Source organism: Lutjanus erythropterus, chromosome 15 (assembly GCF_056507025.1).
Source record: "Lutjanus erythropterus isolate fLutEry1 chromosome 15, fLutEry1.hap2, whole genome shotgun sequence".
Taxonomy (NCBI): domain Eukaryota; kingdom Metazoa; phylum Chordata; class Actinopteri; order Lutjaniformes; family Lutjanidae; genus Lutjanus; species Lutjanus erythropterus.
This window is the reverse complement of record NC_139331.1, coordinates 22,858,751-22,886,727: the sequence shown is the minus strand read 5'-3', so window position 1 is coordinate 22,886,727 and position 27,977 is coordinate 22,858,751. Positions and strand designations below refer to the sequence as shown.

Genomic DNA, 27,977 nt, shown 5'->3' with positions numbered 1-27,977 from the left:
ACGATGCAGCTGTTTTACAGTCACATATGTCACATTTCCTCTGCAAAACATTTTGCTCAAGTGTTCCAGTAACCCAGCTTGGTGAGGAATGGCAGCCATCTTGCACCAGAATGCCACATTTAACACATTACTTTTAGTTACTGCTGGACTTTGCAAGAGCTGAATTAGTGCATGTTTGTGCTGCAACGCCCGTATTACCAGTTGATTTTAAATTACGCTCTCTAACATAATCTCACAAGGTGCAATCAATGCATTCATTCACTTGTTCACATATGAATTTGATTTTATTAACACTTTTCCAGAATTGTGCTTATGATTTAATATGTACCCTGCAAAGAAGCAATACTGTATTTGCTGGAGTAACACTGAGTGATGAGATGTTTTTCCTACTGGTAAAAAAAAAAACAATCTCAGGAGTACTTTGCAGCATGATGATACACTGATAATATTTATAACCGGCTAGAGACAATACCTTAGATTTGAGGTCTGTTATCACAGCGTAAATTAAACATGAGACTACACAAGATAATACTGACACTGGTGTAGAGGAAGTACTACAAATCTGTGCAGGTTACAGCAGATTCTTCTTCTGTGTTTCTGACAGGAAGACGTTAAACTGCAGCCACTTTCAGCACAAGTGCCTCTCTTCTGTTTGGTACCTGGAAACCATTTTATATTTGCAACATTAACACTCTCCCAGCTGAGTGTACCGTTTTGTATATCACACTTACACAAAATGTAACAATAAAATATCCTTTTGTCTAGAAAAGATATATTTACAATTATAAATAACTATGAAGAATAGGATAGAAATATTTCTATTTGTTTGATAAATGACTTTGCATAAACCTGAACAAGAACCTTCATAAAACAAACAGAAAAAAAATCACTCACAAAGACAGACACACAAACAAAAAGAAAAGTAAGAAACTTGAGTCCGTCCCTGCAACACGTCGTAAAGATCACCTCCTCTATCAACGAGGAGAATGTGCAAGTGAAAATCCAGTGACAATCAGCACTGTCCATCCTTCTTTGTTTTCAAATCTCTGGGAACATTCATTTCTGCTCGTCTGTTTACCTCCTCCTCCTCCTCCTCCCCCCGAGGCTCCCTGCAGCGAGACCCTGTGACCTCTAGCACAGCCAGGAGGTGGGCACCCACTGTGGCTCAGTGTCCAGCTTGTCTATCAGCCTGCGCAGCTCGTGGAAAGCCTGGTCCGGATCCATGTTCACAATGGTCGCGTCGAAGAAGTGGCCGAAATTGTGCTCCATCTCTCGGGCCTTTTCAATGACCTTCTTCAACTCTTCAGGCTGTGAACAGAAAACAAGACGGTGAAAGGGTGGTGACTCTTCTTAAATAACTACGGGACATAAATTTGAATGCTTTTATTTTTAGCATATGAATATTTTGATATCATTAAAATGGCAGCGTTCTCTGTATCAGTTCATTATTTCATGACATGATGCAATATTAGTTCCAGTATATTGTGTAGTACCTGGAGTAAGCTTAAGAATCATAATTAAGTAAAACAGTAATCATAAATGCTACTATTTTGCCTTGATTGTTTTTATTATATCGATAATTGCATACATGATGTCCAAGCTATGATGTTTCCAATGTCATTATCTTACTTGTTTCTAAATGAAGCTCTTGGATCAGTCTGTCTTTTGGTAATTCAATTTTTCTTTCAGAAATGTGTATTAAAAAACAAAAAAAGTGGTTCTTCAAACTTAAAATTGAAATACAAAGTGTTTGTCTTTTTCATGGTCAAAAATGGATGAGCAAAATTCAAAAAATGGTTTGGGATTTTAATTTTTCTACTTCATGTAACAAAAAAAACACAATCACTCAAAAACTGATGACAAAAGGCCTGTTTTTTTTCATACTGTGAGATTTTCTTTGGCTTTTTACTGTTCAGTTTTTTGAGAAATTCAAAGGGAAAGTCAGCTCAAAGTATATTATACTATTCATAATTTTCACAAACTGAACAGTAAAATAACTCTAGCTTTTACATGGTCATACAGTCAGGGACATCGTGTTCAGGACTCTATTAAAAATTTTAATAAACCTGCTAAAGGAAAAAAATATGGCCTTCCAATATGAAGAAATATATTAGTGGTATAATGTAATTTGAGCTGATTTTCCCCATTAATTTTCCATTATGAAAATGATTTTATCAAATTAGGACTTTTTCAGTGACTTCACTGAAACAAGACTTCACTGAAACATGATGTGTAACATGTCATATATGTCATCATATGTAATATCCAGTCTCAGAATATGAAAAACACATTATTTTTGTTATACAAAATACAAAATTAAAATCAAATAATTTTTAAGAAAAACCCTGGTATTTCAATAATAGAAGTCCACTGGAGCGTTATGGAGCAGTTCAGCTTATCTGATGAAGTTGATGTATATGGCTGCATGATTTTTGCAATATCGCTCTTATTCTAAATTTCTGTGGACAAAAGAATCAACTAAATAAATGTAATTTAATGCACAATCTGTATGTTAACTTTATAAACAGTTTTGCAACACTGTACAGTGGATACCTTTGGTGTTTTCCCCTCTGTGGCCAGCAGGGTGCGTAGTCGTTCCTGAGAAGGAGGAGCGATGAAGATGACATAGGGCTTGAGGTTGGAGGACCTCAGAACCTGCAGTGACTGACAAGAGGAAGAACAGGGAAATATGAATATATGAAAAAGGAAAGCAAACAAAACAAACAAAAGACAGGACTAAAAATAAACCAGCATGACATCTTCTCTACTGACTATATTTTATCAACCAATAAACAATTTGAGATTTATGTTCAGGATGTGAAAATGGTGTAATTATGTTCTGGCCAGGCCACAGTGGTTAAGATTAAGACAGAGGGATGAAATGAGTTTTGTAATTAACATGTTAGAGACAAACAATGCTGAGAATTGTCAGTCACACGTTTCCTACCCTGGTGTGGAGGCAGAGCAAACAGATGCGTCCAGAGTTGATGACGTGTCGAACCGAGTCGGTGCTGGTCCCGTACAAGTTCTTCTCATATTCTCCAGACTCGATGAACTTTCCGCTCGCTAAGTCTGTCTCGAAGGTAGATCGACTAACGAAGTGGTACTCACGCCCGTTCCGCTCATGTATCCTTGCGTTTCTGGTTGTGTCTGGAAAAAGGACGGATCGATTTGACTTTGAATTTTAAAATCAGAAGTACACAGTTAAGTGCTTTCAAAGGGATAGTTTTGATTATTCAGTGTGGGGTTGTATGAGGTTATTATTGATAATCAGTGTTTTACTTACAGTAGATGCCTGTCAGCATGTCGCCAGTTATGGCAAACAGAGATGTGTACCAGCATGAAAACTAAGCTTTGCTGTTTTAATTTTTTATTTCTGCTTCACCAAAGTCACACTATGACACAAAAAAACAGATCGAGGCAGCGGTAGACGAGCAGCTCCTGTGTTCTATCAAGTAAAATTGATTTCACCAATGGTGCTTGGTTAGTTTCAAGAGGTTGATATTTGGCTTCTATAACAGCAGTTTCCTGTCAGAAAAAGGCAAAAAGGTAAAGTGGTGAAAATATTCTTAAATATAGTGAACACTGAATGACATTTCTAATTTTTAGGTGGACCTTTTCTAAGTGACTAAAATGCATTTTTTTGCTAACCCTGTCTACAACAGTACATCACTTAGCTTCCATGCTGTTACTCCAGCTGCTGGCGGCATAGCAACCAACTGTGTGCTTCGACAAAGTGCGGACTTACGTGGAACAGCAACGGCAAACTTTTCCGGTTCGATGGACAGAAGCCTCCGACGCAGCTCGTCGTGGCCGCTGTTTGTAGGACCAATGAGCGCGATGGGGCGTTTACGACTGGCGGGCTGGTGATAAAGCGACATCTCCTCGTAGGTCAAGATGTCATCGTAGTCTGAAGAGACAGTGAGGAGGGTTTAGTGAGACATCCCCGACCTACATATCAAATCCTTACTAGCTCTTGGGCTGCTGTTCAGTGACTTACTCTGACCTTTGACCTCCGCCTGAAGGTAGGAAAGGATTTGGAAATCAATAACATACAAAACTATTACATCATCATTCTTATGGTTATGTGAAAGTCAGCAACATATAAAATCTCAGTCTGCTACTGAACAGTGTGTGTCTGTGTGTATCTGTCTGAACATATATGTTTCTATGTGTGAACCAATAACACCACAGGTCCCTTCAAGCCATTTAGGCACCTGCTGGGCACCTGTTGTTGCCTCCTCTGATCCAGTCGGCGAAGACGGGGCTAATCTGACCTGTGACACACCGAGTCTGGACAAGCTGCTGTGAGAACGACAAGACATGTCAGCTCCAGCTAACGTGTGGAATTAATGCTGACAATGTGTGGATACTTGGAGGCCGGCCAGGGAAGAAGCGGGCTTTCGCTGGTGGCAAATGAGAAGCGACAATTGGCGTTTTGTGGGTTAAGGACGTGGCTTCTTAACAGTGGTGGCTGAGGAAGAGGGTTCTCAAACACGCACGCCCACTTCTCAACGCATTAAGCTTCTGCAGAGAGAAAGCAGAGTCTTACCAGTGTTTTTGCTCAAGGTAGACGTGCTCTTCTTCCTTAGTTTCTTGCTTTTCTTTGAACACCAAAGCTTCCCTGGAGAGATGAAAAATGTTTGCTTTATCATTTTTTCACTTTGTTACAACCATCTAGACACAACAAATTCTATTTTCTTGTGAGTCAGGATGGATGCAAAAATGTCTGAGTTTGCAAATCATATCTTGTGTTTTCTCACGACATGGCGGTGTGTTTCAACATGTTACATTTACCTTGGTGCTCTCGAGTCCTGTCTGTTATAGTTTTCTTCAAGGTCTCTCTCTGTTGCTGGAAGCTTTTCCCTTTAAAAAAAAACAAAAAAACAGAGGAAAGCAAAGAGAAACAGATCAGCTATCCAACACCATAACAGAAATATACAAATCCAGTGTATTTTCCATTGAAAAAACATTAAACTGTAAGTTTCAATTGATTTAAAATAGAGAAATTAGTGTGTTTTCCTTGATTTATAGTTGAAAACAACTGATAATTGATAATTAATAAGATAAGAATTGGCTTAAATTTTCTTTGTTAATGAATGTTTGAATTATTTCTGTATAATTACAAAACAACAACAACAACGCAGCAGTCAGCAGCAGTGCTTTTACAAAACAATTACGACAAAATAAATAACCATGTACTATTACAGTAGATATTGTCACTGTCTAGAATGGTATCAATACTTTTTTTAAATTGAAAATATTAAATATTTTGTTACATCACTACTGGTTGGTGTTCAATCACATGTCTCTATAGATTCCAGACTCTCCAGACGTGCTGACCAACAGCCCACTTTCCATTTCCAGTGATTAACCTCATTTTCTTCCAGCCGCGACAGGCTGGGGTCAGAGAGTAATCGCAAATAATTCTTAGGTGTTTGTTTTAATCTGCTTGACATGCCAGATGGGTGGTGTGTGCTGCCAGGATACAAGTGCCATGTACGTTATTAGTCCCAGACAACTTTCAAGTACTTGAATGCGCCTGCATTCTCACGTCCTGCGACCAATAAGCCTGGGATTAATAATCAACTTGGGAATATATCATGAGAAGTGCTGTGCAGTTTATTCATTTTTGATACACTGGAATCAAGTATCACTGTTTAGTTTATGTGTGTTGAACATGCAGTTAATTTACTAATATCTTTTTAAGACACAAGACATTTAGAGATTTAGTTAAATGGAATTTACATGAGCTTAAAAGATCAAAGTTACTGGGGCTCGGTGATATAGTTAAAAAACTTTATTTTGATAAATGTTTTGTTGCAGTCACCATCAGAAATCATTAATGATTTTTAATGGCCTTGTTTTAATAAAGACCAGAAGAAAAGGTTGAATACTCATTTTGACTTTTAACTCTTTATTTTGAATTCAGCTGCCTTAGTTTGAATTGAAGCGCTTTATTTTGACATTTACTGTCTTGAGTATGTATTGTACTGATGCACTCTTGATGACAGTCTTCTGTGGATGTTGATCTAAATGTGTGCACTGGTTGGACAATTTCTAATCCTCAAATTTATTCAAATTAGTCAGTATTATCATTTATTTCTCACATTTTGTTTGTACTCACTGATGGAATAACTGCTTTATCAAGTGACCTTGAGCTGAAAACAGACCCGGTCCTCCAACGTTTATTGTCAATCCTGATTTGCATCCAACTCCAACAGCATCACTCCTTTTCTCACATTTTGGAGCTACGTGCCCTGCACAGATTATTAGTCTCATCTCAAACAATACCATAAAGCAAACCAGAACTGTGATCACTCGCAACTTGACATGTTGCAAAATGTATGTAGTCCTTTTTACCTGTGTATATTTGTAATGTCTTGTTTTTTGTTTTCTGGTAGAGACCACAGATGTAAATGAGCATTTCTGCTTAAATCCTGCATGTTTACATCTTGTGTTTTTACACTGATGTTCTTTAACATACACGTGCACTGTCCCTATCAAATAAACAAGTAATTTTGAAAATAAGTACCAACCTTTGTATTTAACCACATTATTTGGAAATGAAGTGCTTTACTTAAAATGTAATACTTAATTTACTTACTTAAATACTTTGTATTTAACCACTTAATTTTGAATTTGACTGCCTTGCTTTGCTTACATCTTGCATTTTTGTACTGATAATCTTTAACGTGCACTTTCCCTATAAAATAAGCAAATAAAGTAAACGAAAGAACGAAAAATGCAATATAGATGATATAAACTTTTGTAAGTGTACATACCATATACTTTAATTTTAATAGTTTGTACAGTGCGTTGTAGTTCAGTTCTCTATATCTTATACATATGAGATGTCACCTGTACACAAAAATAAAGAATGTGATACTATAAAACATATAAATACAAAAAACCTGTATGTGACTGTTGTAGATTTTTTGTATTGTAGCAATTTGTCCTCGCAGTTATCTGCCCTTGTGAAGCAATAAACTACATATTGATATTCAGCCCTGGTCTGATTCCCACCTGGAATGAGTCCAGCCAGGGGCTGGTTGTCCTCATCTCCGTCCCTGTAGGCCTGCCACCAGTTGGGGTCGTCCTGGCTGATGACGTGGAGGATGTCTCCCTTCTGGAAGGACAGGCCCAGCTCCCGACACGGCACAAAAGGGTCATCGGAGGGGTCGTAGTCAAAGTAAGCTCGTACGTGCATCTGAGGACAAGGTTTACAATGTCAAGTTTGGCATCGCATGCATGCAGACAGGCGTCCTCACGCACACACACCCATACACATCATTAGGGACTTACCACAGTCTGTCTGTGTGGGGCAGGTTTAATCTGAGAGCTTGGAATGAGGAGGAAGGTCAGAGTCCCGTGCATTTGTTGCTGAAGGAGGAGATGAAATGCAATGAATTAAACATGACAGGAACCGCATTTCCATAAAACAATATCTTTTACTCTCTGTATTTACCAAGGCCTTCAGACGTTTAACAGTGTTTTATTGCTATGCAGTTGGATGCAGTTGGATGATGTATTTGGAGAATATGTATTAATGTTAAATCACATTTAAACTGGCACAGGAAAAAGAAACAACTCTTTTTTCACAGTGCAGTCAGCAGTAATGCTGGTTATTCCCTTAAGATAACAATATCTCTTGAAATAAACGTATTATTGCGTCCACACCTCCAGATCTTATTTGATGGGATTTTATTGTTAGGTGTGTGTCTTGAGTGTACAAAAGGAGAAAAGATTGGCAACAAAAACCACCTTAAGACTGAATACATTTGTCAAAATAATTTTGTGTATATGCATTATGGGTGAAACCTGGGGCTGCAGCTAAATAATATTTTCATTTTCAATTAATTTGTTGATGATTTTCTTGATAAATCAATTAGTTGTTTGATCCATAAATATCAGAAAATGGTGAAAAACGTTGATCGCTGTTTCCACAAAACCAAAGGCGACATCCTCCAATGTCTTGTTTTGTTCAGAACCCAAAAATATTCAGTTTGCTCTCACAGAGGACTAAAGAAAGCACAAAATATTCATATTTGAGAAGATAAAAATCAGAGAATTTGGACAACATGTGCCTGAATTTAACCAATTTTGAAATTATAAGCCCTACTTTTAATTTAACCACTTTATATTGAAATGAAGTACCTTATTTTGAATTCAGCCACTTAATTTTCAAAATAACTGCCTTATTTTGTAACTGCAAATTTGGATGTTTATTGTTAAAAAATGACTCAAAACAATTGACCAATTATCATTATTAACCAATTAATTGACTAATTGTTGCTCTAGTGAAACTGAATCTCACCAGCTTTCTAGCAACAGATTGTCCAAGTAAGTAATCCACCGATTATGAATAAACTCTCTTTAATGGCACTGATGTACACAATTTTAGTTATAAAGACATTTTAAGCACCCGTATTTACACTATAACAAAGATAGTTTCTCATGATCTAAAATGAAGAGTTAATTCCCCATGAATTATTGTAAAATAGCACATGAATAACCCCTGATCCTCACCAGTAAGTCATGAACTTCATTGACATGTTTCCCACGAATAGAAATCCCGTTGATCTCCAGGATCTCATCTCCCTCACTCAAAAGGCCGCTACTCTCTGCCGCTCCGCCTTTCACCACACGACTCACCACCACGCTGTCCATGTCGTTACGCACTGTCGCACCCTGATGGCCGCACGCACACACACAAACACATAAGCACACACAGAGTTCATGTTGTGTAGATGACAGACATGATCTCACAAAACAAGCAGCACACTGGATAATTAATAAGTAAACGAAAGACTTCAAACCCATAATATTCCATAAAATGACAGTGAACAGAGAGACGCAAGTCTGAAAGCAGGAGGAGAGGCAACAGTGTGCATACAAAGAAATGTGACACATGCAGTGAACATCATTGTGTCAGTGCCAGTGTCTTCAAATGAACGCCTGGAGCTCACACTGACAGGCATTTTGCTGCCCTGTTGGTTTGTGGGTACAATGACACTGACACACCCACATGATAAATGTGAGTGGTGGAGCATGACGAGGGCTGAGAGAAGAGGATTTTTTTTTTTACTGGACTTGCACACAATACACAAATACTTACTATAAAAAGCACAATAGCATTCATGCTTAAAGGGATCATTCTGAGTTTTTGAAGTGGGGTTGTAGAAGGTAATTAGAGATAGTCAAGGTATGACCTACAGTAGATGGCAGTCGGTACGCTGGTACAGCAGGTGAAGGAAGCAAAGCAATGTGCTGCTGTGGACAGGTTCAGCAGCAGAGCACATTTTAGCCACCTAAAATAATCAATACCAGTTCAGCTGTGTGTTATATTCAGAATATTTTCACCACTTTATTTTGCTGTCAGACAGCCTTGTCTGAAGGAAAACCACTATTTCATTAGCCAAATATCGCTCTCTCCAAAACAGCCACACTCCTTTGACAAAATCGGTCATTTTACCTTGCAGAACGCAGGAGGAGAGTGATATTTTGCTTATACGGAATATATACGGCAGGGCAAAGTGGTAAAAATATTCAAAATAGAGCGTACAGTTGAAATGATAGTGATTTTTTGCTGGTAGTCCCGTCTGCTTCTCTAAACTGGGGGCATGCCAACTGCCATCTACTGAAGATAATACACTGATTATGGATAAGTCCTAAAACAACCTTACAAACTGTAATTACATATAGTACCAACTTAGGTTTTTGGATGTATACGTAAGAACACTTGTTTCTCACTGCCTTGCCTCTCAGTGGCTTTTCACAAGATCAGTAATGATGAATTAAAACACTCAAAAGCTGATTACAAAGCATGAAACAATTTAAATGGTTGTGAAGCTGTGAAAAAACACGAGACGTATGCACACAGTAATAAAAGAAGGTAGTAGCAGTTTTAGCTGTACCGAATAGTTTAAAGCTTCATTCACAGTGTTGACATTTGAATTCTAAGTCAGCATTTGAATGCTGCACTGTAGGGATGAGAAAGTAAGCCGGTGTCTGTATCTGTACCTGCTCAACCAACTAAATTATCTTTATCCGTTTTCATACTTGGAATAGCTGGGGCTTAAACCGGAACCTCAACAGGAGCTTCAAATCTAAAAATGACATTCGGTACAGCCCGAGTAGCGGTGACTCAAAAAGACTAGCAGACGGCGTCTCACCAGCGGAGTGTCGCGGGCCTTCTCCAGCCGCACCAGTTTAACTGTCTCTCCGAGGTACTGGGTCACATTTTCCTCTGCCATTTCCTGCACCGCCACACTGTCATGAGCCTGCATCAGTGCCTGCCACATTAAACAAACACAGAGACACACACATGGAGACAAACAGTACACACATGCAGACATTTTACAGACGCATAACAGACAGAAAACACAGACAGAAAAATAAAGGAGGCAGCATGAGGTGGATGCATGAATGGTTTCCGAGTGTGTCTGTATAGATGTTGATGGCATGAAAATAAAATGATCAGAAATCCTACAATATTATTTATAATCTGAAACACATAAGTGGTTGGTACTGAAGATAACAAACAGTTTTCAAAAATGCACCTGTTACCAGAAACCTACTGACCCCCCATCTTTTTTAACAAGAGCAGTCAGCACACCCACCAAACAGTAAACCTCTAAGCTAGAAATAAAACAGAGACTGCTCCCTCACTTCATTTAACATGACAAGTGCTCCGTACCCCACAATTAATAACCGTCAGTCCAAATTAGTTTCTCTATCCTGCAGCAGGGGGGACCTGAGAGAGCGGAGGCCGGGCTAAGCTTTGGCATACGCACAATCCGTCTTAATCTCCCCCAGCATTTAGGAGCTGGGATCCGCCGCCATCAATCATCAAACACCTTTGGCTTCCCTGCTCGTGAGGAAACTCTGTGTCCTAGAAAATGGTGAAAAGGAGACAGGAGGACTTGAGGGACCCTCTCACAGATGTACCTGCCTCCATCGTAACGAGGTTGTTTACCTGTACAGATTACAGGGTGACCCATGTGATCCTCAGCTCCCCGCAGAGAGACCAACATAATCTGTTTACACTTTCTGCGCCACAATGCGGGTTCACATCGCATCATACTGCCCCCGCTGGCCGCATGGATCCGGCTCAGTGGAGGGGTTAACAGGCCAGTGGGAGAACTGGTAGCTCACACTGTCACATGGGTCAAACATCAGACCCCTGGCGCTCCCCTGTCAGGACCCTCAACCATAAAATCACTTCCACCTGAGGTCTTTTCTCACCTTGCTGCCTCTCTAATGGACGATGGCAGCCTCATAATGCGGCCACATTTTTTTCTACAGAAGAATCACTGAAGCTTGAACGGACTAATGTAGAGCATCGGCAGTTTGAGACACTTCAAAGCAAAGTAATCTGATTTATATCTATCTGATTCTTTTCATGTTGACATACAAAATGCCAAACAGATGTCCCACTGAATAGAACCAATAAAAGTGTGTAAAGGCTTTTTATAATACGACTTCTGACACAGTTGGGGAAGTGGCCTGCCTGTAGCTGTGGCATCTAATTGTTCACAGATAGATGGAGCATGTGGCACACCATTAGGACCATCATCATTGTCCAGTTAGTCAGCTGTGCTGTCAGCAGCCTTGGTAATGTACTGTATGATCCTGTCTAAACAGGTTACAGACAAATTGGACTGAGGAAATGCTCCTAACTTACTACCAAGTTATAGGACAAAAATTGGACCTCTTTGCTAATAGTTAATCATACTCTCTTTTGTTATGGCTGTGACCGTACCCCAGCAGAGTCCCCAGTGATTTCATGTGTTTTTCCCTTCCCTGTATTCCCACTGCACCTGTCTGTCTCTCTCTGTCTATGTGTGTTGGCATGTGTATGGTCTACAAACCCCATTTCCAACAATGTGGGACATTGTGTAAAATGTAAGTAAAAACAGAATTAGTTGAATGCAGTACAAGATATTTAATGTTCAAACTGAACTTTGTTTTTTATAAATATACACTCATTCTGAATTTGATGCCTGCAACATGTTCCAAAAAAGTTGTGACAGTGGTATGTTTACCAGTTTTGAAAGTGAAATCATTTCCTTCACTTCTTACTTCATTTGTCTAGGGTCTCTGTTGTCATATTTTGCACTTCAACATGCACCACACTATCTGGTTGGCAGCATATGTTGCTCCAAACCTGTACAGTATGCACCTTTCAGCATTAATGGGGCCTTCACAGATGTGACAGTAACATAGTAAATCATGACATGGGCACTAACACAAACCAATACCATCACAGATGTTGGCTTTTGAAGGTGGTGTAGACTTATGGGACTTTTACGGGTATTTTAATGCAGTTTGTAATGCAGTGCCACCTGAGGGGTCAAACTTCACAGGCATTCAATGGTGGTTTTTCGGCCTTGCCCCTATGCGCAGAGATTTCTCCAGATTCTCTTAATCTTTTAATGATATTATGGATCGTAGATGGTGGAATCCCTTTTAAACTGTTGGACTGTCTGCCGACACCATTTTCCACAAAGTGGTAGACTTTGCCTCATCCACACCTGCGAACAAATGAGCCATTCAAGGATGCCCCTTTAATACCCACTCATAATACTATCACCTGTTGGCAATTAACCTGTTTAACTGTGGCATGTTCTAAACAGCTGTTTTTTGAGCATTAAACAAATTTCCCAGTCTTTTTTTGATGCTGTCCCAACTTTTTTGAAACAGGCAGCAGGCAGCAAATTCAGAACTTGTCTGATAGTTTATCAGCTTGAGCATTAAATATTTTTTCTTTGTACTATATTCAATAGAAATATATTTGCAAATCATTGCGTTGTGTTTTCATTTTTGTTTCAGAGTCATCAATCATCACAACTTTAGAGTTAAACTTAAGTGAACTCTGACTGGCAACCAATAACAAAGACATTGTGACAATATCTTAAAATCTTTCTTTCCTGCTCATTTAATCCAAATTCCCTTTATAACATGTTTGTTTGTAACTGGTGAGATCCATATATGAATTTCATCATTTAATGACATGTTTACATATTTATATCAGTTACATCCTTTAATTGTCTGACAATATCACTGTAGGAGAAATATCTACTTTGTCAGCATAACAATTCTTTCTCCCATAACAGCAAACCTCACTGAAAGTTAAATGTGGCTTTAATTTATTTAAACTAAATTACTGTATATCAATGATAAAATGTAAACTACACCAAAGCTGTAGGCTGTCTTTAACACAAACATACAGGGTGCAGCATTAACTTTTTGTCCATGATCCAAGTAGCTGCTGAATGTTCAAATTTTACCAGCTACTCAACAGATTACAATAGTTTCACCTGGTGACCAGCCACTTGCATATTTTAACAGCATATTAATTTTGTGCCTGCAAACCCACAACATAAGCTAGTAATATCATTTACAATTCTCATTCATTGCCTTTTTTCCTAATTAATTTCAAGGAAACTGACAAGCGCTCTGCTCAAAGAACACACCAATCGTGTTTTCATTACCAAGAGAGCTGACCCACATTACAACCTAATTTACATAATGGCCTTTCTTGCCATTTCTTGTCTTACCCAGGAGATTAATTTTTGGAAGAAAACACAGACTAGCTGACCTTGATTTTTTTTATTTTGCACAACCTAAAATAACAACTAATAATACCAGATAAAATAGATGTGTCATAAAAGATTTAATGAAGCGCCTGCCCTACCCAAATGTCCTGAAGAAAAACAATAAAGTCCTGCTAGCTCAAGGGACACCAACATGAAATGACCTCCTGACTTCCTTCATAAAATCCCTGCTTTCTATATCTTTCGTTCTTCTCTGATGTATAGCACATTGTATCATAATGGAACAAACTGTCATTTGGTTTACCTTTAACGCAGCATATATATGTGATAGCACAAGGTGGCTAGGCAGAGCTGTCCTATAGTTGCCTTTAAGTTGGTAAGCAGTTAAGTCCCATTTTTCCCTCTCATAATCTATGGACTATATTTAACCCTGACCTCTGACCTCCCAGTGGATGGAGCAAGAGAAACAATTATCCTATTGGAATAAATACAATATGACACTAACCACATTTCCAGGATTCCAATTATCAGCACATTAACTAAATAACTGATTAGGTCTAAAGGCTCGGACGGCTGCCGAGCCTCACTGGTGTTGTTTTATAATAATCTTGTGGGTGAGGGGGAGATATGATGAGTCAGAGCTGACATCTGACCTGGAGATGAGGATTGGTGAGCAGAGCCCTGAGCTCCAAACCCTCCTTCTGTTGGCTGGACTGGAGAATCTTCTGTACCTGAACAGAAACACAGACACATAGAACCATGGTGAGGATGACTGTTTTTAGACTGTTTAAAGGCAAACTATGCCAGAATTTACCCAAAAATAATGCATGGGGTCGCACAAAAACAATCTCAATCATCAACCACAACACACTAAAAGTGGTTATTTTGCTGTGCAACACAAAACATCAGTATTTGACGTTAGACTCAACAATCAGCATGATTCTTTTCAATAAACTAAGACAAGTGACAAAGAAAAATTAAACTATTAAATTATTTTGATAATCCATTAATCATTAAAGTAATCTGTCATACTAAAACGGCAGAAAATGCGGTTTTCAGTCTCACAAATATGGAGATTTCAGTCATTTCTTTTCTTCATTTATTATCATATTACACTGAATAACTTTGGGTTATCGACTGACAAAATTAGACATTTAAAGGCATCCCTTTGCTTTATTTTTTATTTATTTTTATTTTACCTTTGTTTAACCAGGCAAATCATGGAGGACAAATTCCTATTTACAATGTCAGCCTGGCAAAAAGCAAATCACGGAAAAGGTCTAGAGGCTAAAAAGGGTAAACTGGGATAGACATTTTTCACTATTTTTTTTTTACATTTACAGATGTTACGACCCTATTAAACATGACTGTTAATTTTCATACGCTAATAAATAAAACAAATATCTACAAGGGCAAGTAAAAAAATTAGGTCAGGCAAGTAGATTTCTGACCCACTACCCTGACTGGGCAAGTGAAGAAAAAATTTTCAACCCTGGAGCAGGAAGTATCCTCCGTCAGAACTGCATGTCAGATGGTCGACTAGCTTTGGAAACTCCACAACCAACACTGGAATTGGGGAGGGGCGTGGTGTGTCCGACAATAACTTTTTGAAACTGGCATTCACGCCCACTTCACGCCATGAATGATCTGCTGTCACTTCTCATGTGAACAAGCGAGTGCAACACCATGAATTTCTTCCAGCAGAGATCGTTTTGTTATCTACAACTACTTCTTCTCCAGCATAACTCGACCCAAAGCCATGTTTCTTAAGTCCGCACATCTGACATCAAACTGTTTTGACCTTCATGATTTGTGGTGACTCAGTGATCCTCACTCTAACACAAGAACCTCAGGGCAGACTGTCAACTTCTTACACATCATGTCTCAGTTGTATTTGGACTGAGATATCCCAAACACAAGATATCCAGAAACCTCATGAGTATCTTACAATAATGACCTCATCTTCAGCACCCTCACTCTTAAAATATTTCCTCATTGTGTGCATTGAACATTGGTTCAAACCATCTTTTCGGCTAACTTTATTTCCCTTGCTGGGTCTGGGATTTCATTAACACTTTCGACCAAAGTTGTAGATTATGATGTCACAGTGAACTTGACCTCTGACCTTTTGGATATAGAAAATTAGCACTTCATTATTTTATCCTAGTAGACATTTTAGTGAAATTAGCATATGAATTCTTCAGTTATGGCCAAAAACATGTTTTGTGAGGTCACAGTGACCTTGACCTTTGACCTCCCAATTGTTTTATAATTGCACTGTAACCCTAATCCCACCCCTAACATGTACACGTGCATGTGTGCACTCACATACAACACAAGCACACACGTCATCGTACTTGTCTACCAACTACTAACTCATGTTCGGGTTTCACATTCAAACATACAAACAGAAAAGTGCTTCCTATTCACTCAGCTGTAAAGCAACTAGCTGTTACACTTGGGGGAAAAAAACACAAAGCCACAACAGGTTTGTTTTACTGGTCAATGTTGTATTTGACCAAAGGAAAAACTTGGAAAGCACCTTTCTAAATTACAGCACATTACACTCTTCTTGTATGGCTTACAGACTTTCCACCCCGCTCTGTTTTTATTCCTTCCTGTCCTTTCTCCCCTCTGTTACATGGTTCTATTTTAACCATGTGGTTCTTGTGTTTGTCATTTGGTGGAAAGATGCTATTGTTTGCGGCTTGGACTGTGTACTGACTCATGACAGCAGGCATTTTGGTGTTCTGTTTCTCTGTCTTTGTGCCTCTTCCCTCTTCGCCTCCTGTTTGGAGCTTAGTTCATCCATTACACTAATCAAAGCGCTCACTAACAAGGTGACGCACTTTCCCCTCCCCCTCCCCAGCAGCGATGCACCTCGGCCCACACTGACTGCTGTAAGCTGCTGGAGTTTCTTTTTCTGGCCGCCCAGATCCTGGCCTCCTTCCTGCGGTGTGTGCTGCACCAAGGGCTGCTGGGAGATTAGTTTACCCAACAGCCAATCTGAGTGTCACACAGCACAGCCACTTACTTTAGACACACTGCAGCAGCTCAAACTATTACGCGTTGTTAAGCGCTTCGGGAGCTGTGCCTGGTGGGTGAGCGCGCACTGATTTGCTGTACGCAGGAAGACAACATGTTGTGTGTGAGTGAGGAAAAATAGATCTCAGCCAGCCCCTCTACTGTATCTTCACACCACTCCTGTCACCACTGGAATACCAATTCTGCAGCAGCGCTGTTTGGTGTCCTTTGAATGAACTCTACACAGCTCACAGCAGCCTGTTTCGTCAAGACAAGGCTGACTCTTACACATCTACCCATCAGCTAAAAATCACACTGCAGGAGTCTGACTGTGCTGAAAAGCCTGTATTACATTTGTTCATGTTTCACCTATCAAAAGTTGACACTAATCCTAATGAAGTGCCTATTGTGGGTGTAGGCTGTCATTGTTGTATAGCGCTTCTACCTAATTCATAGCAAACCATATCACAATTTCTGTCTTTTTATGGGGACCGGGCTGTGTGTGACAGGCTGCATTTCAACGCCGAGCGTGCAGAGGCTCGGCTCTGTGGCGGGGGACACAAGTCAATTACTGTCGCTTTGCTTCAGTAGAGACCAAGTGGCTTGTGTTTTGTCAGCGAGGAAGTCAGGTGTGCCACATTCACACTGACTCAAACCTGAACACTGATGGTTTCGTTTTCTGTCACTCTCTCTACCGAGCTGTCGACTGTTATTTAATGCTACTATAAGAAACTTTCATATTGTGTTGATTTTGGAGGTCCCTGTGGACAAAAGCGAGAGTGTTTTTGTGCCATAACCACAAAATATAATGTCAAAAAAATATCTACATAAAAATATCCTCTGGCTTCTTTTTAACTGTGTAACTTTGCTTGGTAAAATGTGAACACAGGCTCATTTAATCAGATTTCAAGGAAAATCCGACCCAGTGGCAGGCCTGAAGAAAAACTACAGAAATACAAAACCTTCTCGCAGATGGTTCATTTGTGTATGTGGGTCATATAGAGGTGTCATTATTCACCTGAGACCTGAGAATTCAATAAACAGTGTGATGTTTTATAGATGACAGCAGCTCATCTTTTTGGATGAAAGCAGCCCCTCTAATTTGACAGGCCTTGAATGCAAATTCTGAGAACTTTGCCAATTTGACAGCATAAAATAAGAACACTGTATTGATTTTTAGCTATCAGAAGCCCAAATTCTACAGCCAGTCAAGCAAATAATAAAATTATGTTGTTTCGAGTATCATTATATAGAACAAAATTCAAGAAATGTCTGTTATAAGCATCCTCTCAGTCTGCCTCCATCAAAGCGGACGAACCGGACAGATACACATCTGCCTGACTTAATCCCCAGGTAATGAATTTCTGTCATTTGGGATGCAAGTCTCTTGTCACCTAACAATCTGATTTGATTCCAAATCAGCGGACTACAATGCAATTATGAAACGATTATTGATGCATCTTGATGAATCAAAACTTCAAGCCTTTAAGCCAGGGGGTGCCACGCCGATTGAATCCATCTGCAGTTGCTCACGCTCAGTCATCCTCACCAAAGCTCAGTAAGTAGCCCATGGTGCACGTTTTTCACGTCCATTACATTTCACCATCCAGTTGGTGCTACATGAAACATACAGCCCATTTTACAAAATTGTTACATGATCATAATGTTGATAATTGGGTTTTAAATACCCAATTATTGACTGTCTTTCAATATCATCTTTTGAGAACTCCACCCCCAGATTTGAGCTCCACTTCGTAGATTACTTTATGTTGTTTACATGATACATTATCAGCTATGAAGCTACAGTCTCCTCTTTTACTCTTCTTCACTCCTCGGCGAAGTAAGGAAAATTGTAAATTGTTTTTTTCATTATTTGACGTGCAAAATGTGATGCAGAAGCTTTTAGTTGCAATGCCACTGGTTTACTCCGATTTGATGGCGGTACTTTCACGCTTGTTTTCATTCAAAGGGGAGCATGGTCATTTTAAAGACAGGGACATGATGTATGATTGCTCTAAACAGTATATTTGCAAAAATTTACACTTTGGTTCATGACTTCTTCCTTTTCCTACCTTTTCCATGTCAAATGTAAAGTATCTCCCTGTCATCTTATCCTCTTTTCACCCTAATTCTCCAGTTTAAAACCATCTACCTTCTGCCTCTTTTAACTTTTTTCCACCTCACTCAATTTTCATGCATGGCCCGGTTCCAACAAATCCCTCATTTTTGTTTTCACTCACCTTGTTAACCACAAGACAATTTACATTTCATAATTATTCAGACTGGCATGGCTGTCTTTTGGGCAGCTTTGTTGGATTAATCATCACCCCAAGCAAAGATTTTTCATGCTTTATTGAGCTTGTTCAGATACTTTACTCACAGAGGTAGTCGCCTCTAAACAGAAGCTTAACAAGGTCCAAACCACAAATTGGCCAGTACAAACTAAGCACCTTCAAGCCTGTGCGCACAAACTGCCTCCTCTGTGGAGACCAATGCTTGTCTCATGAGGTACGGGATTGGACTTGTGGTGTGGTTAAAAATGTATTAAAATTAAAGCGAGTTATGCATTATTCTGGGCACAAATCAGTCTATTTTCCTGATTAAGTTTCTCCTGGAGCTGTGGGCATTGAAACCACCTACGTTTACAAAATTATAAGATCCAGCAGTATAAACTACATTAACAAATACTGATTCAACAGTAATAGCAAGGTTACCGCTGAGTTCTATGTGCTACCCCAATTCCAAAAAAGTTTGGATGTTGTGTAAAACATAAATAGAAGCAGAACAGAATGATTTGCAGATCATTTTTGACCTGTATTCAATAGATTACAGTACACAGAGAAAGACAAAGAAATATACACACATTCTGAATTTGATGCCTGCAACACATTTAAAAAATTGGGACATAGGCAACAAAAGACTGGGAAAGTTGCTGAATGCTCAAAAAACATTGTTTGTTTTCAGAAACCATGAACGTCGTGATCTCCAGGCTAAAGAGGAAAATTACAATCCAGATTGATAACAGCACTAACTTCAAAAACCAGCATCTGTGATGGTATGGGGGCGTGTTAGTGCCCATGGCATCATGGGTAACTGTCACATCTGTGAAGGCCCCATTAATGCTGAAAGGTACATACAGGTTTTGGAGCAACACATCCAGACGACTTTTTCAGTGACATCCCCGCAGTCATTCCAACAAGACAATGCCACGACACATCCTGCATGTGTTACAACAGTGTGGCTTCATAGTAAAAGAGTTCAGGTACTAGACTGACCCGCCTGCAGTCCAGACCTGTCTCCCATTGAAAATGTGTGGTGCATTATGAAGTGCAAAATACAACAATAGAGACCCTGGACTGTCGAGCACCTTAAGTCGTATATCATGCAAGAATGAGAAAGAATTTCACTTTCAAAACTTCATCAATTGCTGTCCTCAGTTCCTAAACACTTAGAGTCTTGTTAAAAGAAAAGCTGATGTATCACAGTGGTAAAAATGCTCCTATCATAACTTTCTTGGAACATGTTACAAGCATCAAATTCAGCATGAGTGTATATTTACAAAAAACAACAAATTTCAAATCAGTTTGAACTTAATTATTATAGTTATAATAATAAATATTATAATTAATTAATTTATAAATTCTTGTCTTTGTCCTGTCGTCAACTAAATATAGGTCAAAAAGTTTTTGCAGATCATCCATGTTTTATTTACGTTTTTCACATCATCTCAACTCAGTTGAAATTGAAATTGTGTGAAATTTTCCTAACTTTTACATAATTTTTCATTCTGCAGCAAAGTCCAAAAGCTTCTACACGATGTTTGTTTTCCACTTACGAACTGTTTCAAAATGAGCACTACGCGTACCTCCTGGCAGAGATCCTCTGCTTGTACTGTGAGGGGTGAGTTGGGACTGACTCTGCTCCTCTGCTGGGATACAGCGCTGTAGATGGTGTAGGCATTCCTGAAGTCCTCCTTGGCAAGGAGCTGCATTATCAGCTCCACATCCTGCTGGCTCTGCGCATCAGTCAGGCAGTGCTGCGCCCACTTCAGAGCCTGCAGCAGCTCTTCCAGTTCTGGGAGAGAGAGGCAGAGACAGTGAGGGGGGACAGTACAGAGGCAATACAGAGAAACATAGGAGCAAAATGATGGAAGTCTATACTCCTTTGAGATCTGAATATTGAACGCTAATTGTTTGTCTTATGGGTTTATTTTTCTGATGATATATGTGACTTGTGAATGGAAGTCTGTATGTCAAACATTTCCATCAGCACATTCTACCTGCATTTGACCCATTAATACCTGACTGTTGTCTGAGGATAATCTCATGTTATGCAAGACCTTGGTCTACATCTCTAGTTGAAGATGCATCACTGCTAAACAGAGGTATAATCACAACACGAGTAAGACTGCACTTGGAGAATAATCTGAAACCATATATTGTAAATACTTCACTCCAGAGGTTGAAAACTCATCGCTGTTCATCTCATAATTCAAGAACGCACAAAAAACCAAGAGTTATGGGTGGACTTTAGCAAATTAAAATGTGAGTCATCTGTTATTATGTTTATGTATGTTATTTCTAAGATAAAGTCACTTTATATAATATGTGGACATCTATATTTGGAAGGGGTGATGGTATAGTTTGGATTATTTGAAATTTAGTTGTATGAAGTACTTAGATAATCAGTGTAGAGGAGTACCAGGGAGCTAAGCAATTAACTGCAGTGTCCAGGGTCAGCAAAAAAAGGTAATTTAGCCACTTAAAAAAAAACACAGGTCCACCTATAAAATAAAATCACTATCAGTTCAAATGTACTCTATATTAAGAATATCTTCACTGCTTTACTTTGTCATTAGACAGATATTTCTGAAGGGAAACTGCTGTTATAAAAGCCAAATATCATTCTCTCTAAACCAACCAAACTCCACAGACAAAATCAGTAATTTTACCTCACAGAAGCAAGGGAGTTGCTGGTCTACTGCTGCCACAATCTGTTAGTTAGTTAGTGTTATTGTGTTATTTCAGTGTTTTAAAAGGACAGTTTGGATTCACTTTAGATCAGCAGCTCCTGTGTTTTATTGTGGTTATCAATCAAATGTGCTGAAAATGTTCAAAAAGTACCAATACACACACTGAAATCATTTCACCAAACGGTTCTCAACGATTTGAAATGACATCATGTCTTTTGTGATGTCAGTGTTTTCAATTACATAAAATGGACATCTGTGTCTGGGAGACTGCTGACTTTACCTCTTCAGTTTTTTTTTAAATCTTTTTCCTCCTACCTGTAGAGCTATCTACCCATCTAGATTGTTTTGGTGTGAACTCTTAAGTTTTGGAGATACAGAGATGTCTGCCTTCTCTCAAATATAACGGAACTAGATGGCACCACACTTGTGGTGCATAAAGCACAAAAAAAAAATTAAATAAAAAAAGTAATACTAATAATCATTGTATTTTATCATGGTTTCACATGAAATCAGTAATCATTTCATCTGTAGTTAGGACCGAGACATTAACCACTGGAAATAGTGGGCAGATGCTTAAAGACATCAACCTCCTCCACTGCTGCCCTCTGCTCTGCCCCCTCAATAGTCTTTGTTTTGACTCCTTTTGTTTTCACTGATTTTTTGTAAAACCTCACAACTCTCTATTCTCCTGAGGTCTAAATACCTCCTCTCCTTTGTAACCTCCTCTCCTGTTTCCACCCTCTTTGACACCCATAAAGACCTTTTTCTAACCCTTATTCCCTCCTCCTCCTCCTCTGAACTCACCGGCTACAGGATCCTGGGAGCTCGTGTCTTTGGTGGGCTTGTCCTTTCCCTCAAAGGTGGGATTGTCGATGCCCACCTTGGGGTTCTGTGACAGCTTCTTGAGCCTCAGTGAAGCGTTGGGGTCGATGTCATGCTTCACCCTGCCGTCCTCCTCTCTCCTCTTCCTCAGCTCCTCCTGGTAGTGCTGGATCCTCTCCATGTGGGCACTGCTGTGTGGAGACTTGACAAGGCTGCTCTCCTCCCCCGGACAGTCCACGGCCCGCTCCCTGTGGCTCTTGGCCTGACCAGAGGCCTCTTGGACAAAACCGTTCATATGGGAGGTGATCATCCCTGATGCAGCAGAGTACAGCTCAAACCACCCCAGTGTTTACTGAGAGCTGCTCGAGTGTTACGAGGCACCGGTGCTGATGCTGCTCAAATCAGAGGCCATAGCACGCCAGTGTAGTCTTCTGTCATCCTGAAATACAGAGAATTCACATGGATTTTCCTTTACTTTAAATAAATGTTTACATGGTACACAAAATCAATACATAAAAAACTGTACACATCTTCTTTTTTTAAGAATATACAGAAAAACTGCTTAGAAACACAATTTAGAAAAGGTTAAAAAATAGGATTTTCCTTGTTAACAACCCCTTAGAATATCTCCACTTTTTTTGCTTTACTTTGTCATTAGACAGACTGTCGGGGTTTGCCAAAGCCCAAGATGACGCTGTCAAATGTCTTGTTTTGCTCACAAGCCAAAGATATTCAAGTCACTGTCAGGGAGAAGTAAAGTAACCAGAAAAAGTCACATTTAAGATGTTAAAATCAGAGAATTTTAATTTTATAAATAAAAAAAATACTCAACCCAAATACTGGCAATTAAATTATTAATCAACTCATAATTAAGCATTGTAGCTATACTACTCCTAGTTATTGTTAACCTCATATTTAATGTGTGCTCTTTCAGCAGCCTTGAGATGACACAATTCCTCTCAACACATTAAAGTTCTTGAAGTTCTTCTTTAATAGATTGTTATGTATATACAAATAAATGTCAAAGTTTTTTTTCACCCTTCCAGTTGGCTATCTGTTGATCAGGACCAATCTTTGCCTCTACCTCCTCTCATCTATCACACTGCTAATCTAACACTTCACATGGAAAGCTCTCTGGCCTCAGTCACCTGAAATCCCTTCAGTTCAGCTTCTTCCAACCATTTGCTCGGGTTCACCTGTCCCCAATCGTCCCGTCACCTCATCAACCGCTTAATCACAACACCCATCTGTAGCCTACAGTATATACGGATGCCTAAATAGACACTGCATTTAAATGTGATGCCCGACACATAACTACCACTACCTGATCTGCCATTGTTGTGACTGAAGTGGATTATAGTCTATTTTAAGGATGCTACGTGCATTAATCTGGATTAGCAAATTTGGTAGTATGACTGGGAGATGTTCATTTGGAGTTCAAGTTTGTTCAATTTGTGAAAAAAAAATCAATCTAAATTTCATTCAATTTTATAATAATTTTGCAAAAGCAGTCACTGAGTGAGGAGTTAAAGTGTTCTCTATCAGCCAAAAAGGAGGTTAAATATGTAGAAAGCCACAAGCATGTCTTCATCTTTCACATAATGACATTAGTTTCTGTTTAAATACCATGCAGTGGCTTAGGTTGGGCACCCTTTCTCCCAACCTGCTATGGCTTAAATTCACTGGCGTGTTGAAACAGTAAAAGTTGATGGACAGTGTTTACAAGATGTTTAACTCCCCCCCCCCCCCCATCATATCGCTACTTTATGTTTTTTGTCATGTAGGAAGTGTACTTTGTTTCTTGTGCTTTGATTGTATCATGGTATTGCTCCTGTTTTGCTTTGTTTTTGACTGCAGTGTCTTGTAAACTCATGCTGGCCGGGCACCCATTGGTGCATAACACGTTGAAAAAATAAATTACTTTGCATTATCTTTACCATCTTGTTGCAAATACAAAAAATGCACGACAGAATTATTCCCTGAGTGTATATGTGTACACATGCACAGTCTCTCTATAGGATATTTTACAGTTTCACAGTAAACTTTATGGTCCAAACTCACATCAGGGCACTGAATATAGGTTATAAAAGGCTATATATTAAACTTGAATAAAGAAAAGGGATCAAACATACATAGCATGTTGCCTAAAAAGCTAACAACAAAAAAAAACAATCTGCATTATAACCAACCAATGTATTGGTTGGTCTCTATCCATATCAGATTTTTTTTTACTCCCTATTATCAGTATTGGCATCGGCCCAAAACTCTATAATCAGTTGGGCTCTACTGACCAGTTAAAAACACCTTTCTGTGTGCATTGAGGAAAACTTAAAAATAAAGCTTTGTCACTACAAGCCATCGATGAGGCTCATGTTATACACACACACGTCACCTACTACCTCATGGGAGGCAGCCCTCCCCCTCCTCTACCTACTTCCCACAGCTAATTACGTCTGGCAGGTCTATCCCCCCCAGCTCCTGGTCCAAGCTCCCAAACCCCTCCCCTGCGGAAGCATTTAGCTACGTTTAGAGCGGCGGTGTACGGCTGACAAACAGCAGAGACTGCCAGCAGGCCATCTGTTCCTGTGGGCTTAATTAAGCCTGGGATCTCATGCCCTACTCGAGCTCAGTGGTCATAACAGTACTGGGAAGGATGCTGGGAAGGGACAGAGGGACCTAGGTGGAGAAATGGGAATGAATGGAAGTGCACACACACACCTGTACTTAAACAAATGAGGGAATACCAACAGTTTGGTGACAGACGCAACAGACGCAAGATTACAGAGATGGTAAAACAAACATTTCAAAATTAAAGGAGCAAGATGTAACAAATGAACAAACAAACAAAAATTAACAGTGCAGTCAGAATAAAGAGTTGGACCCATAGAGCCACAAGGTACAGTATGTCAGAAGCGATGTCATTCAATTGAATTATTCTAAACATTATAATATGATATTTAGCCAGTACCAGTTCTAAATTAAATTTGCAGTCATTTATAGTACAGGGCATGAAACTAACTTTTTCACCACCTTCCCAAAATTCACAGGGGGAACCTGAACATCTTTCTGCAGCAGGCACACCAACAAGGCTGCCTGCAGATGTGTCTGCAGACATTTTTGTTCATTGGCCTTGTGAGCGCAGGCATCAACCAGTGCTAATTATCTCAAAATGACAGATAATGGGCCTAATCATACTGACGCCTCCTCACAGACGGGGCACAAACGTAGCACAGGCCACATTCTGGTAAGATATGCACTAGCCATTTGGCCAGCAGACAAAAAATTATATTGTGCCCTGCTCATAAATACTCCAGGAGCAGTCTAGATTTCAATACTCAACAACATCAATACTCTAACAGTTACTTTAGTTTAACAGGTGCATGACCTTAACTTTGATAAAGAACAAATCACACTTGTTTTTAAAGTACAGCCCTTCAGTTCCTCAGGGTCAAATACCTTTGGTGAGGCACTTACAATCAGAGCCTCCGCACCATATGCCTGAGGATCTGAGGGCAGCTGGAAGAACTGAAAATTTTAAACACAAACTTAAACCTATGGCTTTAGCCTGGACTTTGCTTAAGAATGATTTATAGCTATTATATTCATTTATTTTTCTTTTCTTTATTTACATCAGTTTATTGTTTTTATTTTGGGTTAGGGTTTACTCAATCTCGCTTTTAAATCTACTTTATTGCACATCATTGTCAACAGTTTTATTCTTTGTTTTATTTTCTATTTTATTCAATTTCATGTTCTGTCTTGTCGGTTTGTCAGTTATCTACTTAAAAAAAGCTCTTTGAATTGCACTAACCTGTACGAAAGTTGCTATATAAATAAAGTTTGAGTAATTGATTGAATGATTGATTAATTGATTGATTGATTGACTGACTGACTGACATAAAGAAGACTATCAATAAAGCAATCCCACTCCAATGAGTTTTCATTGGGATAGTTTCTCAAATAACAAGTGATTTTAAGTAAACATGGCACATCCTCCTCTTTCTGTCATATATATTACAACACAACTGTAGGCTGATCTGTTATTCTAGTTTATAGATTTAAAAAAAATCCACTCAATAAATTGTTAATTTTAGGATTTGCTTCGACAAGTAACAGCTCCAGCAATAATTTGTTAGGCTAAGTTACAATCCATTTTGAATTTGTTATCATAAAAGTAAGATTAGTCACTGGAAGTCACCTAAACTGAATGCTGGGTGAACAGAGTTTTTCCAGTGGGTTTATCCTCCACCACCAGATCTCGGGCTATAATTAGCGTCATGAACACATCCAGAGGGTGAAAATGGAAAATATTCTCATACATTAGTCACAGTCGTGTGGTTTAAAAACAGCAGCTGCTGGCTTGGCTTAAGATAACGTTAAGCTAAGGTAGTTAGACGTGTTTCAATGAGTCACCAGAGGAATTAACTTGCAGCAACTCAGTCTTTACCATTTAAAAATAATTCTTTATTTTGAGCAACTTCACAAAAAAAAAAACAAAAAACAAAACAATGTTGTATATCGCCGCAAAAGCGGACTTAAAAATAATCTCTTCTTCGTGTAACTGTGTAAAGTTGAACTAACGTAACGACAACAATAGCAGGGAACTTAGCTAAGTAGCTGGTACCGCTAATTGCGTAGCTTAACGTTAGCTGTCCCACAACACACTGCGTGTACTCACCACTTAAAAGATACCAAGCTGAAAGGGTTTGGGTGGGAATCGTTAATTCCTTTACAGTCCAAACGCTGCGAATGTGTGTGTTTTATTCACACGCGGACGGTCAGAAAGAGCACAAAGTCTCCTCGCAGGAGCCGCTGCTGCACTGAGTTTGGTCCAGGCTCGGTCGGGACACTTGTGGCCATTGCTGTGAATCTGCGCCCGCCTGGTGTTTCCAGTCGTCTCCCTGGCAACACTGCGGCTCTACAGCGCCCCCTCTCTGCCACACGCGGAAGGACTACATCTCCCAAACCGCAGCCAGCACTTCAAGGAACAATGGCGATGTCAGTACAAAATTATGCAAAGATGTTTCCAAATTTATTAGAGACATCTTGCACAGTTCCCGAATAAAAAAATCGCCTTTTTTACTTGTGAGAAAAAAAGAGCAAAACGCATATATCACAAATTTGTAGATTATTCTGGCCAAATTCTTATATTAAAAAGAGATGCTAATTTATTTTATAAAAAACAGTGCAGGAAAAACAAGAGGTAATAACGATAAATAAATAAATAAAATACAGTAAATAATAATAGTGCATAAGAAAAAACAACAAAAAAACACATTATTATATTGAGAAACCCCATCATGTCTGTTTTTCAGGACATATGTGATCTTCTCTGAGGGCATACAATTAATCATTTCTGATATATTTTTTAAAAAGATTTCAAACAGTAGGCTACATAACACTATTAAATCTTGTAAGATCATAAAAATTGTAAGAGCATGCATTGCCTGTAAAGTTCGTCTGCAAACCCTTTAATTACTGCTGATTTAACCTTCAAATATTTCCCTCATTATTTCCTCATATATAGCGAAACAGCCTGCTCATGTATGCAAACCTTAAATGATCTCTAATCATTCCCCTTTCTGCTTTGTTTTTATTCC

At 39.1% G+C, this 27,977-nt stretch overlaps 1 protein-coding gene across 1 annotated transcript; it reads right to left on the bottom strand.

Moving 5' to 3' along the window:
- Nucleotides 1–257: 257 nt before the first annotated feature.
- Nucleotides 258–27,266, bottom strand: pals1b (protein associated with LIN7 1, MAGUK p55 family member b). Its single transcript, XM_084737958.1, has 14 exons — nt 27,056–27,266; nt 22,360–22,816; nt 20,449–20,657; nt 14,213–14,290; nt 10,176–10,295; nt 8,530–8,691; nt 7,306–7,383; nt 7,027–7,210; nt 4,798–4,866; nt 4,553–4,624; nt 3,749–3,910; nt 2,948–3,150; nt 2,554–2,664; nt 258–1,308 (listed from the first exon to the last, which is right to left on the bottom strand). Exons 2-14 carry the CDS (start codon nt 22,685–22,687, stop codon nt 1,132–1,134), a joined length of 1,953 nt encoding a protein of 650 aa, XP_084594084.1. The 5' UTR covers nt 22,688–22,816; nt 27,056–27,266; the 3' UTR covers nt 258–1,131.
- Nucleotides 27,267–27,977: the final 711 nt, after the last annotated feature.

Coding starts and splice junctions, on each gene's coding strand:
- pals1b (XM_084737958.1), bottom strand. CDS start 22,687: ATGATCACCTCCCATATGAACGGTTTTGTCCAAGAGGCCTCTGGTCAG. Junction 10,296..14,212: donor TCACCAATCCTCATCTCCAG/GTCAGATGTCAG, acceptor TTAATGTGGCAG/GCACTGATGCAGGCTCATGA. Junction 8,692..10,175: donor AGGCCCGCGACACTCCGCTG/GTGAGACGCCGT, acceptor TGCGGCCATCAG/GGTGCGACAGTGCGTAACGA.